This window comes from Polypterus senegalus, chromosome 10 (assembly GCF_016835505.1).
Source record: "Polypterus senegalus isolate Bchr_013 chromosome 10, ASM1683550v1, whole genome shotgun sequence".
Lineage (NCBI taxonomy): Eukaryota > Metazoa > Chordata > Cladistia > Polypteriformes > Polypteridae > Polypterus > Polypterus senegalus.
This window is the reverse complement of record NC_053163.1, coordinates 13,049,538-13,067,484: the sequence shown is the minus strand read 5'-3', so window position 1 is coordinate 13,067,484 and position 17,947 is coordinate 13,049,538. Positions and strand designations below refer to the sequence as shown.

The window sequence follows — 17,947 nt, the reverse complement described above, 5'->3', positions numbered from 1 at the left end:
TCCTGCTCAGTGGATGCAGTGGATTCTCCATGATTGACAGGAGCCTGCTCAGTGCCCGTCGCTCTGCCATGGATGTCAAATTGTCCAGCTCCATGCCCACAATAGAGCCTGCCTTCCTCACCAGTTTGTCCAGGCGTGAGACGTCCCTCTTCTTTATGCTGCTTCCCCAGCACACCACCGCGTAGAAGAGGGCACTCGCCACAACCGTCTGATAGAACATCTGCAGCATCTTATTGCAGATGTTGAAGGACGCCAGCCTTCTAAGGAAGTATAGTCGGCTCTGTCCTCTCTTACACAGAACATCAGCATTGGCAGTCCAGTCCAATTTATCATCCCGCTGCATTCCCAGGTATTTATAGGTTTGCACCCTCTGCACACTGTCACCTCTGATAATCACGGGGTCCATGAGGGGCCTGGTCCTCCTAAAATCCACCACCAGCTCCTTGGTTTTGCTGGTGTTCAGGTGTAGGTGGTTTGAGTCGCACCATTTAAGAAAGACCTTGATTAGGTTTGTATACTCCTCCTCCTGCCCACTCCTGATGAAGCCCATGATAGAAGTGTCATCAGCGAACTTTTGCACGTGGCAGGACTCCGAGTCATATTAGAAGTCCGATGTATGTTGGCTGAACAGGACCAGAGAAAGTACAGTCCCCTGCGGTGCTCCTGTGTTGCTGACCACCATGTCAGACCTGCAGTCTCCGAGATGCACATACTGAAGTCTGTCTTTAAGATAGTTCACAATCCATGCCACCAGGTATGAATCTACTCCCATCTCTGTCAGCTTGTCCCTGAGGAGCAGAGGTTGGATGTTGTTGAAGGTGCTAGAGAAATCCAGAAACATAATTCTTACTGCACCACTGCCTCTGTCCAAGTTTGAGAGGGATTGGTGTAGCATATAGATGATGGCATCCTCCGTTCCCACCTTCTCCTGGTATGCGAACTGCAGAGGGTCGAGGGCGTGGCGGACCTGTGGCCTCAGGTGGTGAAGCAGCAGCCGCTCCATGGTCTTCATCAGATGTGACGTCAGAGCAACAGGCCAGAAGTCATTCAGCTCACTAGGACGTGATACCTTTGGGACTGGGGTGATACAAGATGTTTTCCAAAGCCTCGGGACTCTCCCCTGTTCCAGGATCAGGTTGAAGATGCGCTCTAGAGGATTCTTCAGCTCCAACGCACAGGCTTTCAGCAGTCGTGGCGATACTCCATCTGGACCCAATGCTTTGCTGGCATGAAGTCTCCTAAACTCTCTGCTCACCTGCGCTGCTGTAATTGTGGGTGGGGATGTCTCTCCTATGCTGGTATCAGCAGAAGGATGGGTGGAGGATGCAGTACTCGGAGGTGAGATTGGGTTAGGGTGGTCAAACCTGTTAAAGAAGTTGTTCATCTGGTTTGCTCTCTCCATGTCTCTCTCGATGGAGGCACCCCGCTTTAAGCTGCAGCCAGTGATGATCTTCATCCCATCCCACACTTCCTTCATGCTGTTATTCTGCAACTTCTGCTCCAGCTTTCTCCTGTACTGCTCCTTCGCCACCCTGAGCTGGACTTTGAGTTCCTTCTGCACGCGCTTGAGCTCATGCTGATCACCGCCTTTAAAAGCCCTTTTCTTCTGGTTCAAAAGGCCCTTGATGTCACTTGTAATCCATGGCTTGTCATTAGCATAGCAACATACTGTTCTTACTGGAACTACAATGTCCATACTGAAGTTGATGTAGTCAGTAGTGCAGTCAATAACCTCCTCAATGTTCTCACTATAAGATCCCTGCAGGATATCCCAGACCATAGTTCCAGTCTCTCAGAGCCTGCTCTGCCTCTGGGGACCACTTCCTGAATGAGCGTGTGGTTGTAGGTAGCGCCTTCACTCTTGGTTTGTAGTGAGGCTGAAGCAGAACCAGGTTATGATCTGCTTTCCCAAGCACAGGCAGCGGGGTGGCACTGTATGCATCTTTAATGTTTGCATACAGTAGGTTGATAGTCCTATTTCCCTCGGTGTTACAATCCACATACTGGGAGAAGGCAGGTAATGTTTTGTCCAGCGTCGCATGGTTAAAGTCTCCAGCGATTAGCATAAGCGCCTCGGGGTGCTGCATTTGTAGTTTAGCAACAGCGGAATGGATGACGTCACCTGCTAGCTCCGCGTTCGCCCGAGGAGGGCTGTAAACAATAACAACAATGACATGTCCAAACTCTCTGGGCAAGTAACAGGGACACAGACTTACGGCCAACAGTTCGATGTCCCTGCAGCAAGTGGAGATTTTGACGTTTACATTTCCAGAGTTGCACCACTTGTTGTTGTTGGTGAGGCCAGCAGTGTCCACCTACCCTATGATCTGAATGTGGATCTCAATGCCCCTGTGCAATGACTGGGACGCTGTGCTGTAAAAATGGCTACTGTCCTTTGGAAGAGATGAAAGAACAGAGGTTCTGGCTCTGTGGAGATTAAAGATCCCTAGAAATCCTTCCTAAAGAGCAGAATATAGTCTGATGTCCTGGCTAATTTGATCTCAATGGCCTAATCTTTCTGGCCCCCTAATCACCCACCATCTCTAATTGGCTATCTCCCTGACCACTACACCACCTAATAGCTCATGTATGGTGAGCGTACTAGTAGAAAAATGGCTGCCACCACATCATCCAGGTGGATGCTACACATTAAGAGTTATTGAAATGTCTCCCTAATTACTGTGTAGAGCGCTTTAAATAGTGAGGGAAGAACTAAATACATGTAAAGAATAATAATTATTATTATTGAATTAGATTTTTATAAAGATATTAGCTGTTTTGTCTGTCGAAGGCAGGTAATAGAAAAAATTAAAAAATATTTGAGGCTTCTTGTCCTACATGTTACTTCAGTGCCTTTCCTAGATATCTTTGTGTGTCTGAACCTCTCTTGACTGGTGTTCCCATTGTCCAGTGCATTCCCATAAAGTCTACTTCTCAGACTCTGTCATTTCAAGGCACCTTTCTTGTATCATGTCCATTTTTATACTTCACATTTTTGAAAGTTTCTGTCACCTTTCCACCTACGCCCTTTTTCCTCCTCAAGTATCTCACACTTGTACTTCCTCTTTTGACCCCATCACCAAATGCAAACTAACTAACCAGATAGCTCTGAGAGACCAGACACACACACAGACCTTAATGTTTTATTATCTGTCTAATCATTGTTTAATAGAGAGAAGGTCAATTACTGTGAATTTTCTAAGAATAGACTTTTTGTTAGCTATTAGCCTTGTTAGACTTACAGCCATCATACCTGTAATCAAAAAAACTTGAACACGTTTGAAAATGTGGATAAGTACAATGCAAGAATATCCTAAAACACACAAGCTTCTACAGTCTGAGAGTCAAAAAATAAAGAAGTCGATGACCAAAACAATAAATTTCTGACCAAAAAACAATGTCAAAAATAGTTCAGAAATAGCTCAAAACCAGACTTCAAAAACTGTGACCCTTTTAAATAGGATATAACCTAGGACACCACGTGCAAATGTTGACAGCAGTAGAAAATATTAATGCAGAATGGTGACGGAATGATTCCATCGTCATAAAACAAAAATTAAAGTAAATCTACTACTTTCACAACAGCAACACACGTGCACAGAATCAATGCAGTATCGTACTGATGACATAGGTTTCAGTGACATAATCAGCAGTAATAAGAAGCAACAAAACAAATGCAAGAGATTAAAAATTAAATTTTAAATACCACCAAACATTGCAAATGATGAAATCATGGTGTTATCCTGCTGTTTTAGTCATTCTTTCTGGCTAGAGAAGGAGATCATTCTTTCTTTTATGCTCCAGTGACTCTCAGTCTTATGCTCTCTGTTTATTAGAAGTTTTCAAAATGGTTTAATGCATAGGGATGAACTAATGTTCATCAAGCTTTAGTTTTGGTATTTACTATCAAATGGCTGTCTATAAACACATTTTTAACAATGATTATTAGTAATTAGAATTTATCATGGAAAATATTTTTGAAATATATGAGTTATTTATTATTATAGGTTTTATAACATACTGTACAGACTACTAATAGCTGCTTATCACAGATAATTAAACTACACAATTTTATTATCACTGTAATGTTTATTTGTAATCTTTTATTATTTTTATTTGTTTATTTCTTTCTAAAGGAGGATGAGATCTGCTATGCTTCAATTCAGCACACAAAACAAACAAAGCAAGATAAGAAGAAAGAAAGATTATGTGCACAAAAAGCAGACCAGTTCTCACCTGCCAAGAGGAAACAGAAGTCTAGCATGAACGAGGACACTGTGAACTATGCCACCTTAAACTTCAGCCACGGCCGGAAAATTTAATTCAATGTAATTGCGGTGACCTGTATTCTTAAAAATTGTGGCCCAACAAAGCTGTAAGATCTTAGACTCTCTGGGTTGTACGGCTGCTAGGAGATGCTCTTTGAAATACCAGGCAGAAACTGTGAGCAAGTACTGTAGATATGTAATGTTTACAACAACTCTAATATTGCATGCCTTATTTTGAAAAATAGGGGTACACATACAAATCCTGTTTGAGTTACTTCTGGCACAAAACTGAATTACAAGCTTGAAACTATAAAAAAGAAAAAAAAAATACTATAAATACCAAAAGCACCCTTGTATCTTCTTAATATGTAGATCCACAGTGATGCAAGTAAGGACTGTTTTGATTTTATTTGCAAAAATTTAATATATAGCAATAACCCAGATAAATCAAATAATACATGAACATAAAGCTTTGATTGAATTGCCCATTTTCACAAATATTCAAATATCAAAGTCATTTTTTATTAGACAATTTCCATAATGCACATCACCTCCTGGAGAACTGTACACATCATTCATTTAAAATATAAGAGGAAAAGGTTTAATAAGAGCATCTTGGAATTTAAAGTGTATTCAATGAATAATATAAGACTGTCTGTTTAAAATAATTTTAATTAGCTAAAAAAAAAAATATCCGGTAGCAATAATTATAACCCCACTTAGCCACAATCTAATCAAAACCAAAATGGTGTACCAATCAATTTCTACTCATAAAATGAATGAGTGAACATAAAAGGCAAGTTGCAAAATGAATTTCAGCTATTCTAGGAAAAGGAATAGGGATGAAATAAAATAAAATAAAAATTAGCCAAGGTTGAATGATAAAAGACTAAGAAACAAAGAGACATTGTGAAAGTTTTCTAACTAATGTTTGCAAACGGCAAAGAGTGACGTATTTTATATAGATCAACATATTTTAAACACTCCAGAAGGATAATCCTAGGTAATGATGGATGTCGTCTGTGACTTTATTGCTAAATTTTGACGCTTTTGATGCTTCAGTTTGTTGACCAGTAAAAGCACCGACTAACATGTATATAAAGACATTTGTAAAATCCTTTCTAGACTTTATGTCTATTCTTTATTCTCAAAATGTAAATCGGTGTATTCAAAGAATGTGATCATATTAGCTTTACTAGTGTTTTACAAGAGACAAATGCAGAAAATAGTGTTGCATTACACTACTAATGCTGATTATTGTGAAACATGCTGTCCATTTTGTTAAATACCTTGCTTGTTTTGTTTTAGTGGTTTATTCACGTTCAGTATATTTTTTGTCAGTGCACTAATTTTGCTAGACTAATGCCCCATTTAGCTTTTATATTTTATACTTTAATGTACATTTTTTTTTAAAAAAGGTGCAAATAGAGTACCTGCTATATATGAAAATAAGGTGACTTTAACTGTTGCGGTACATCTCCACATTAATGGAATTTTCATAAAATGGCTTGAGCTTTCCATCTTGCTTTATTGAAGCTTTGAGAAACATACAAAGCATCAGTGGCATCTCTGCACTAAGGGCAGGAATGGCACTACCACCCATCACAAAGCAGATGGTGGTGTTGGGCAAAAATTAAATAAGTAACAAATGTGTCTCAATAATATAACATATTGTAAAAGGTCTATAGCAAAATTAACGTAACTGTCATAATCTAATTATTACAGTTGACATGATATCCATTCATCTAACCCACTTATCCCAGGCCACCTATATTAGTAATTGTCGGGTACAAGGCAGGAGCACCACTTGAACAGGGCACCAGGGTGTAAACCACACCACACACACAGTAGGGGGCACAATATAGTATCGCTAATTAACCTGCCCTGCATGTCTTTGAACTGTGGGAGGGAATCTAAGCAAACCTACAAGGACACAGGGAGAACATGCAGATTCCTTTCAAGGAACACCTGCATTTCAAACCCAAGTTTACTAACTGAAAGGCAACACCATGCTGCCCTTTTCCATGATATGTTAATTGCCATTTTTTATCTAGAGGAAACTGTCATTTTGAAGTATGTGAAATTTGCTCTGGGACTGGTGCCTCTATTTTATTTCCAGGGTGCTGGGCAGGCCCTTACACCATGCAAAGTTCTCACCATTGTTTTCTTGAGGTGTACGCATGTGCAGCCCGAGTGCTTCAAGTCCAATGTGGGGGCTTTAAGTCTACAGTCCTTTAAAAAGGACTGACACAATTGTAAGGATGTGTGAATGTACATGTCTCACTATTTTGGAGTCGCCATTATTACTATCATATATCATGCCTATTACTCATGTACAATATGACTCAACACTTCGCCTGTTCAATAAAATGTTAAACAGATTTGAATATTCACTTGCATTTCTGCTTTTGGTTTAATAGTTGACTGTTGAGGAAGGCTTACTGTGTGTGCAGGCTTGAGAAATCATTTTAAAAAATAACCAGTTAATTAATTTTAAATGTATATACTGTAGTAGCATTCATAAAGTATACAATGAGCAAAGCATTTTATTTAGCAAATCAGAATAAAATTTCAAAATAAAGAGTAAATACAGAACATTTAAAACACATATTACAATTACAGGTACATAAGCAGAGAAAAATACAAAACAATATAATGATGAAAACCAGGGAATATCAGAGAAGTAGCACTGGGATCAGTATTGTGGGTTAAGGTGTTCACTACCAGCATCAGCTACTGCTCTCATTTACTGTAGTTAGCTGCTCATTCAAACAAAGTCTAGAAACAATCAGGTGCTGGCTGGATCAGGCAGCCTTTACAAAAAAATACACCGGTTGGCATAGCTAAGAAAGGTCCACTGTTCTTATTCCATGTCAGCAACTTCCAGACTATGGGAGAAAAAGAGAGAAATACCAGTCCTTAGGTTCTTAAATAAAACAAGCCTTCTCTGTGCACCGTTTAATCTTGTTTCCATAAACCATGTGGAATGACAAAACTTATGACATAATACTATTTGCACATTCCCAAGATTTTGAATAATATGTTATTAACCAGGGTATCACAGTGGTATTGTGTTTCCATGTACGTTTATGACTAGATACTCTGCTTTTACTCTCACATTCCAAAAAAAATTCGAAAGATTTTGATGAGAAAAGGCCATTCAGCCCAATAAATCTCACCAGTCCTATCCACTTAATTCTTTTAAAATAACATCAAGTTTTGAAAGCCCCTAAAGTCCTGTTGTCTTACACATTAGCTGGGCATTAATTCCATGCTTCTATGACTCTTTGTGTGAAGAAAACCTTCCTAATGTTTGTGTGAAATTTACCCTTAACATGTTTCCAACTGTGTCCCCGTGTTCTTGATAAACTAATGTTAAAGTCCACTGGACTAATTCCTTCATAATTTTAAAAACTTTAATCATGACTCCTCTTAATCTCCTTTTGCTTAAACCGAAAAGGCTTAGCCCTGTTAATCCTTCTTCATAATTCATCCCCTGTAGCCCTGGAATCGGCCTAGTTGCTCTTCTCTGGACCTTGTCTTGCACTGCTATGTCCTTTTTGTAGCCTGGAGACCAAAACTGCACACAGTACAACAGAGGAGGCCTCACCAGTTCATTATGAAACTTCAGCAGAACCTCCTGTGACATTGAACTCCAAGGTGTTATACCCAAGAATGCCCAGAGGGGACTGGGTGGTCCTGTGGCCTGGAACCCCTGCAGATTTTATTTTTTCTCTCCAGCCGTCTGGAGTTTTTTTTTTGTTTTTCTGTCCTCCCTGGCCATCGGACCTTACTCTTATTCTATGTTAATTAGTGTTGTCTTCTTCTAATTCTTACTTTGTCTTTTATTTCTCTTTTCTTCATCATGTAAAGCACTTTGAGTTACATCACCTGTATGAAAATGTGCTATAGAAATAAATGTTGTTGTTGTTATATAACCTCACATTCTGTTAACCTTCTTAATGGCTTCTGGCCAATTTTTGGCAGTTGATAGTGTTGAGTCCGCTATGAATCCTAAATCCTTTTCATAACGTGGACTTTTGATTTCAAGACTTCCAATTGTGTATTCAGACCTAACATTTTTACTTCATACGTATAATACTTTACTTACATTAAATTTCATCTGCTACAAATCTGTTGCAAGTCCCTCTGTAATGATTCAACAGATTCCAGATTATCTGCTAATCCTCCTATTTTGGTATCATCTGCAAAATCAATTAGCTTTTTATGTTCCTATCCAAATCACTTATATATATATATATATATATATATATATATATATATATATATATATATATATATATAGTGGAGCCAACCCGGACACAGACAGGCAGACATGTTTTTAATCACCACCACACGTTTATTATATACAATATTTACAAAAGTCCAGTGTCACTCAGACACAAACAAACCCCAACACACAATCCTGGCCACACAAATGCCTCTTCTTCGGGCAGCCTCCACACACCTCTCATGCCTTGTCCTTCTTCCACCCGACTCCAGCCCTGAATGAAGGGAGACGGCCCCTTTTATATCCTCCCGGATGAGCTCCAGGTGATTCCCGACACTCCTTCGTTGGCCACGCCCCAGCGTGGTGGAAGTGCCGGCTGTTCTCCCAGCAGCTCTCCAGGTGTCCTCTTAAATCTTTCCCCCAGCACTTGGGCATTGGGGCGCTCCTGGCGGTGACCACGGGCCCCTACAGGGTGGGGCTTCCATGCCCTGAACCCGTGGCCCCCAAAGCAACCAGGAAGGCGGCCCCCACGTGATCCCAGATGGGCACACGCCCACTTCCGGTCCTTCAAGGCGCCCGTCCAGGTCGCGCCCTGGCATCGCAACAATATATATATATATATATATATATATATATATATATATATATATATTATACATAGATATATATATATATATATATATTAAAAATAGCAGAGGCCCAGCACTGACCCCTGTGGAATACCACACTTAACATCAACCAGTTCTCTAGGGTTCCTCACACACTTCCTGTGTCTGAGCCAATTCTGCAGCAATGTACACGCCACACCCTGAACTCTCACTTATTTTAGTGTAAAGCCCAACCTCTCATGTGGTACCTTATCAATTGCTTTCTGAAACTTAAGATAAATAATATCATATTCTTCATTTTTATCATACCATTCTCTTGCTTTCTCATAGAATTTCAGCATCTGAGTAAAACATGACCGCCCTCTTCTGAACCCATGCTGACTGTTCAGTAAAACTCCTCTTCATGCTCTGTGTTGCTCAGTAGTTTCCATAATAATGACTTCCATTAATGTACCTATGATGCACAGTAAGCTTACTGGCCTACAGTTACTTGGAGCTGCCTGGTCATCCTGCAATATAATTAAATAATATTTGACATTTTCTAGTCCTTCGGAACTTCTCCAGTACACAGTGACTTCTTAAAAATAGGCATCAAGGGTTTTTATATGTACTTGTCAACCTCCTTAAGCATTCAAAGATAAATATTATCTGGTTTGGGGTGATTTGTGTGATTTCAGCCTATTTATTCTGAGCAGGAAGTCTGTCATCAGTCCACAAGATTTTGCGCCATTTCTCTTTAGGTCAGTCAATGTGTTCTTTTGCAAACTGTAACCTCTTCAGTACGTGTCATTTTTTCAACAATGGAACTGTGCAGGGGTTTCTTGCCGATAGCTTGGTTTCACATATGCATCTTATAATTAGAACAGTACTCGCAGGTGACTTTAGACCTTCTTTGATCTTCCTGGAGCTAATCATTGGCTGAGTCTTTGCCATTTGGGCTATTCTTCGATCCATTCGAATGGTAGTTTTCCATTTTCTTCCACATCTTTCAGGTTTTGGTTTCCAGTTTAAAGTATTTGTGATCATTTTAGCTGAGCAACCTATCATTTTCTGCACTTCTTTATGTGTCCAATCAACTTTTTAATCTAAGTCGCTGTGTTCTTCTGAACAATGTCTGGAACGACCCATTTTACTCAGATTTTCAGGGAGAAATGCACAATAACCAGCATGTACAACATTTGATGCCTTCCTTAAATAAGGGCCGTAGTTGACACTTGTTTTTTCACAGAATGAATGATCTCACTAATTGAACTCCACACTGCTATTATTTTGAACAGTATTATATTCCCTTTTCTTCACTTTCTGTAAATGAATAACTCAAATTTAATAACATTTTTCTTCATGTTTTATTTGGAATAGAATATGCAGAGTTCCTCCAATGCATTTGCTTGTATGGAAATAAAAGCTATTATAAGGATTTTGAGCTTTATTCACTTTTTTAAACACACTGCTATTATTCTGAACAGAACTGTATATCAATGGATATTACATAACACACAATTGAATGGAGCTAAAAGGAAAATGTTTATAATGGTTTATAATGTGCTCTCCATTTTGCTCAATTGCTGGTCCACCAGGTCTCAAATCTGTCACTATTTCTCTCAACCTCCACTAAACGATTCCACCAAGGAACAGCAGATTTCCAACATGATCACCACCTTTGGGGCTTAAAACAGCAATGCAATGTGTGGCCTGACCATGATCACTGTAGAGGCATCAGAAACATTATGCTAACTCCACTTTACCATAACTTGATGTTATGTTGATGGAGTTTGTTATAGCTGCAGTAGTTCTTCTCTTAAACAAAATGGCCAAATTACTTGTAAAAGTTAGTACAGAGGTAAGTGCCATTGCCAGTGGTTCCAGCTATGGCTTTTAGCAAATGATCATGATTCCATCTCTAAGGGTTGTTGAGCAGCAGTGCTATAGCACATTGTATTGTGGACACAAAGATATGGTAATAAATCAACAGGGACTCTGTGGGTGAGTCTAGGGGAGCAAGGTAGGCACAAGACACAGCATTTAGCATGAATTTACTATCATTAAGGCCCATCCTACAAAACTCTGACCAAGAAATTTAGTTGTCCATGTCTTCTCATCTCATCTGTGTTGAATGTTCACACATTCCAAATGTCCTGCTGGCATGATCCTTCTATAGCTTTTATTTTCTTTTTGAACTTGTTTACTTGTGCCTATCCTGTGCTTTATTCTTCTCAGCTGCATGCTGTGTTCTAAAATTTCTCCCATTTCTCACATTGTGGAGTTTCGGTTTGCTCATTTTTCTATACTGTCACCCTTTCCTGGAAATAAAGAAAGCAAATTTGTCATTTCAAAGCCTGAAAGGAAGTCTTACTGTACCATTGTCCTTCCGTCCATATTGTGCAAAGATCCTTGGGCTTTGTTTTAACACTCTCCAGGTTTGAACTGATGCTCATATGAAGTTTATTATCACTAAAACTTTAGAGGTCAAAGGTTACATAGAAGTATTTTGTGCTGATAGTACTTCCTTTGAATTTGCTTTGATGGATGTCCCTGAATAATCCAACATTCACACTTAAGCCTTGATCCATGCATACTTGGACCACCACTCTTTTCATACTACAGTTATAAATCTTGCACATGATTTTTGTTTAGTTCTGAACAATGGAAGGAATAGGTAGAAAGCACATTTACAGAACCTTTATGATTTATTAATGCGTCAAAAGAGCACAATATATTCAATACCATCTTGTGCAGACTAACATGCAAGGCAATACAAAAAGCAATGTTCTTATACTGAAAATGAAGCTGTCATTTGTTTTTTTTATACATGTAAACTCTTTCTGCTACCCTATTTTTATACTCGCTCTGATATGTGAATGTTAAAGGTGTTGAAACCAAAGTTCCATGTAATAACTTAAATATATCTGACATTCTATGTTTTTTTTCTCACTTTGGTTATTGAGTCTGAATTGGCCCCCCATATGTGTAGGTGTGAAATCTGAAATGGACTGGCATCCTGCCTGGGGTAGAATGGAAAAAAAAAAGTGAACTTATTTTTTTGAAAGAATGCATATTGAATGTATTTCATTTTATATGTGTGTCAGTTTTCAAGTATAATGAATGTGGCAGGGTGGCACAATGGTGCAGTGGTAGCGCTGCCACCTTGCAGTAAGGAGACCAGTATTCATGTCCCAGGTCCTTCCTATGAGGAGTTTACGTTTTCTCCCTGTGTCTCTGCTCGGCTTTCCTGTCACTGTTGAAAGACATGCAGGTGAGGTGAATTGGTGACTCTAAATTGGCAGTAAAATGTTTTTGATGTGTTGTCCGTGTTCACCCTGTGACAGGTCCTTAAAGTTCTGGAAAATGCTGCTGTTGTGGAAAACATCACTCATTTTCCCTGTTCCAAAGAAGGCAGGTGCCTCTTCACCTAATAACTACAGACCAGTGGCACTTACATCTCACATCATGAAGTCTTTGAGAGGCTGGTCTTGGACTATGTGAGTCCTCTAGTACTAGACCAAATGGACCCACTACAGTGTGCCTATCTGACAAAGATTGGAGTGGAGGATGCAATGATCTCTCTGCTCCACAAGGCTTATTCTCACCTGGGCAAAGCTGGCAGCACTGTGATGATGATGTTTTGTGATTTGAGCTGAGAGCTGAGGAGGCTTCGTGCCAGCAAAGCAGCGGGTCCAGATGTAGTATCGCCATGACTGCTGAAGGCCTATGCGTTGGAGCTGGGGAGTCCTCTACAGCGCATCTTCAACCTGAGTCTGGAACAGGGGAGCGTCCCGAGACTTTGGAAAACATCTTGCATCACCCCAGTCCCAAAAGTATCACCTCCTAGTGAGTTTAACGATTTCCGGCCTGTTGCTCTGACGTCATATGTGATGAAGACCATGGAGCGGCTGCTGCTTCACCACCTGAGGCCACAGGTCTGCCACACCCTCGACCCTCTGCAGTTCGCATACCAGGAGAAGGTGGGAGCAGAGGATGCCATCATCTATATGCTACACCGATCCCTCTCTCACTTGGACAGAGGCAGTGGTGCAGTAAGAATTATGTTTCTGGACTTCTCTAGCGCCTTCAACACCATCCAACCTTGGCTTCTTAGTGACAAGCTGACAGAGATGGGAGTAGATTCATACCTGGTGGCATGGATTGTGGACTATCTTACAGACAAACCTCAATATGTGTGTCTTGGGAACTGCAGGTCTGACATTGTAGTCAGCAGCACAGGAGCACCGCAGGGGACTGTACTTTCTCCGGTTCTGTTCAGCCTATATACATCGGACTTCCAATACGACTCGGAGTCCTGCCACATGCAAAAGTTCGCTGACGACACTGCTATTGTGGGCTGCATGAGGAGTGGGCAGGAGGAGGAGTATAGGAACCTAATCAAGGACTTTGTTAAATGGTGCGACCTAAACCACTTAAACCTGAACACCAGCAAGACCAAGGAGCTGGTGGTGGATTTTAGGAGACCCAGGCCCCACATGGACCACGTGATCATCAGAGGTGACTGTGTGCAGAGGGTACAGACCTATAAATACCTGGGAGTGCAGCTGGATGATAAATTGGACTGGACTGCCAATACTGATGCTCTGTGTAAGAAAGGACAGAGCCAACTATACTTCCTTAGAAGGCTGGTGTCCTTCAACATCTGCAATAAGATGCTGCAGATGTTCTATCAGATGGTTTGGCCTAAAAAACATCTTCTACACAGTGGTGTGCTGGGAGGCAGCATAAAGAAGAAGGATGCTTCACGCCTGGACAAACTTGTTAGGAAGGCAGGCTCTATTGTTGGCATGGAGCTGGACAGTTTGACATCCGTGGCAGAGCAACGGGCGCTGAGCAGGCTCCTGTCAATGATGGAGAATCCACTGCATCCACTGAACAGGATCATCTCCAGACAGAGGAGCAGCTTCAGCGACAGACTGCTGTCACCGTCCTGCTCCACTGACAAGCTGAGGAGACCCCACACTATGCGACTCTTCAGTTCCACCCGGGGGGGTAAACATTAACATTATACAAAGTTACTGTCTGTTATACCTGCATTGTTATCACTCTTTAATTTAATATTGTTCTTTATCAGTATGCTGCTGCTGGCGTATGTGAATTTCCCCTTGGGATTAATAAAGTATCTATCTATCTATCTATCTATCTATCTATCTATCTATCTATCTATCTATCTATCTATCTATCTATCTATCTATCTATCTATCTATCTATCTATCTATCTATCTATCTATCTATCTATCTATCTCTCCAGTGCCATAAGTAGCGTCCTGCCAGTTCTGTTAAGGAATGAACTTAGAGATATGCAGGTGGATGAGCCTGTGGTGTCCTGGATGATGAACTATCTGTCGGGCAGACCTTGGGTTGAAACACTCAAGGACTGTGTGAGCAACACTGGAGCACCTCAAGGAACAGTCCTGTCTCCATTTATGTTCACTCTGTACACTTCAGACTACAAAATAAAATAACAGGTCATGTCAACTGCAGAAATCCTCAGATGATTCTACACTATATATTCCATATATATGAAAACACATCAGATCTCAGTGGAAAAAATAAATCCTGCTGGATATATAACTGATATGGACTGGGTAATGTGTTAAGAATGAATGGATGCCACATCTTTGGTGGAAATGAAAATTTTCAATCTACAGAGGGCTGAATTCAAAGACACCCTGAAAATCAAAGGGAAAAAATGATGTGGCAGGCAGGGTAGTTCATTTTGCCAAAATTTCATTGCAGCAACTTCAAATCGTACTCGGTAGTTTGTATGACCCCTGGATGCTTGTATGCATGCCTGACAATGTCGGGGTGGGGGGGCATTCTTCTAATGGGACAATGGATGGTGTCCTGGGGGATCTCCTCCCACATCTGTACCAGGGCATCACTGAGCCCCTGGACAGTCTGAGGTACAACCTTGCGTTGTTGGATGGACGAAAGCATAATGTCCCAGAGGTGTTCAATTGGATTGAGGTCAGGTGAGCACCGGGGCCATTCAGTGGTCTCAATTCCTTCATCCTCCATGAACTTCCTGCATACTTTTGCCACATGATGCTGGGCATTGTCACGCACCAAGAGGAACTCAGGACTCACTGCACCAGCATAGGGTCTGACAATGAGTCCAAGGATTTCATCATGATGCCTAATGGCAGTCAAGGTGCCATTGTCTAGCCTGTAGAGGTCTGTGCATCCCTCCATGGATATGCCTCCCTAGACTGGCCATCACTGACCCACCACCAAACTGGTCATTCTGAAAGATGTTACTGGCAGCATAACGTTCTCCACGGCTTCTCCAGACCCTTTCATGTCTGTCACATGTGCCCAGGGTGAATCTGCTCTCATCTGTGAAAGGCAAAGGGCACCAGTGGTGGACCTGCCAATTCTGGTTTTCTATGGCAAATGCCAATCAAGCTCCATGGTGCTGGGTGGGCAGTGAGCACAGGGACCACTAGAGGATGTCAGACCCTCAGGCCACCCTCATGATGTCCACCCACATAGACCACATTAGGAAGCTTTCTTACTTTCACCTCCATCACATATCTCATGCTTGTTCATTCCCCTCCTTTTTTAATGCTGAGAAATGTGTCCATGCTTTAATTATATCCCACATCGATAATTCTAACTCCCTACTGGCAGGTGCCCCTTCATATCTTCTATCACAGCTCCAGTTGTTTCAAAATTCTGCTGCAAGAGTCGTTACATGAACTAGCAACAGCGAGTACAGAACACCCATCCTACTTCGCCTCCTCTGAATCCTTACAGGATTGAATATAAAAATGTATTAATAATGTACACAGCATTAAATGGCCTTACACCAGACTGCATCAGTGACATTCTCCATCGTTATGGTCCTGTTTGCCCATTAAGGTTTGCTTTGTATATTTATCTTTTTTTGTGTTCTATGAAGAAAATATTTGCATCCAATGTTGCATATATGCTGCTGTTCTTTCAGAAACTCTGGGAAGCACTTTGAGCATAGGAAAGGCACGTTATTATTAATATTATTATCATCATCACGATGGTTCTTGAAGGTTGTCAAGGTTTCTGCGTCAACTATATGTCTCAAGATTAAACAACTCTACATAAATAAGTGCTCTGTGGCTTCAATCTTAAACACACTTTCCATATTACAGTAGAATATAGGCAGAGCAGATTAATTAAATAAAAAGAACAGTATTAGTAAACAGTTAAAAATAATATCTGATTAAAAAAAAAGTAATATAAAAGAAGGAAAATTGCAATAATATACATTAAACAAGAAGAAACCGCAAACATGAAGAAAAACAAAATGGAGGAATAAACCTGTAAAAAATGCTTAACATCTGTACAATTAATTCCTGTAACTATTGGCCTGGAGATGGAGTTGGAGCATGGCAGGGGATGACTGTGTAGTGAATGTATAGACTTAAACCCATGACTTGCAGATTCAACTCCATTTATTGAGTTGAACATCTTTACATTTATCTGCTGTAATTACTTTTCCTCAGTCGTATCACTCATCGACAATAACAGGTGCTCGTCTTACCTTTTATTATTTTACACAATAACTGTAACTGGTTCACAATGAGTACCAGTCTACCAAACAGTATGTTATGCATTTAGACTGTATAACCAGAAAAAACTGACTTCACTTAAGAAAAAGGCAGAACATACAATTTTCAGTCAGAACAACCCCATATGAGAAATCAGACCAGCTTCTAAGAACTACATTTACACATTACATATTTATTTGAACTTTAATAACATTTTAACAGAGATAGCTAGGCTGTTATACTTGTAATATTGTATATACATTCAATGGGCATTTTACTTTATGCCAGAATATGACTCCTTTATCCTTCAGAACAGTCTGAATCCTTTACAGCATGAATTTAGCCAGGTGCTGGAAACATTTATTACAGGATTTTGGTCCAATGTGACACAATCAAGATATACAGCTGCTTCGGATTTTTTGTCCACATTTCACTGCATTCCAAAAGACCTCCATATTGAATTGAGATCTGCAGTCTTTACAAATCACTGAAGTAAACTGAAGTCACTGTTATGTTCTTTGAACCATCTTGTGATGATGCACACTTTGTGCTTTTGTACTTTATCCTGCTAGATGTAGGCATTTGAAAATAGTAGATTGTGGCCATAAGGGTAAGCACATGGTTTTTAATAATGAGTAGATACGCTCGTCCGTTCAAATGATATGCAACTGGTGTTAAGAAGTCTCATTTGCCACTTCACTACACTACCACTGCCAGTCTAAACTGTTGACATGAGGCAGAAAAGATCCATGCACTTCTACTGCTTATCCAAAATTCTGACCCAAATATTTGTTATGTCTAATTAACTAGAGATACATCTAACTGGGTGAAATTTTCTCAATCTTCCATCATCCCATCTTCATGATCATATGCCAACTATCATATGCCAACTGTAGTGTAATGTTGCTGATCTTAACTGGTAGGAGTGAATACTGGGGTGGTCCTCTGCTGCTGTTTCCTATTCACTTTAAAGTCATAACACATTAACAAAAAATTACCAGGACAGGCCCCGGACTATTGTGACCTTGAATTGGATTTAGAAGGTTTGAGTACAATATGTTATGAACTGAAGTACAACCTGCTCTAATGTACGTATGTACAAATTTGTACATATTTCATATATATATATATATTTGAAGTAGAAGTGCAATAATGGGAGGTGAGGGTAAAAGAAATGACAAGCATACCAGCATATGAAGGTTTCAGAGGTAGTAAAGGTGTCACCTGTGCACCTGGGGTCTTTTTATGTTTGGACCATCCATCAGTAAACTGCAACTCCTTGCCAATGCTAAGATACTGAATTTCTTT

The 17,947-nt window shown here is 40.3% G+C and overlaps 1 protein-coding gene across 1 annotated transcript in view; it reads left to right on the top strand.

The window, feature by feature from the left end:
• Nucleotides 1-5,166, top strand: part of LOC120536385 (natural cytotoxicity triggering receptor 3 ligand 1-like) — a 33,501-nt gene extending 28,335 nt beyond the window's left edge. The window contains exon 6 of the mRNA XM_039764709.1: nt 4,137-5,166. Coding sequence (XP_039620643.1) covers nt 4,137-4,322 — 186 coding nt within the window. The 3' untranslated portion in view covers nt 4,323-5,166. The remainder of the gene's footprint in view (nt 1-4,136) is intronic.
• The last annotated feature ends 12,781 nt before the right edge of the window (nt 5,167-17,947 follow it).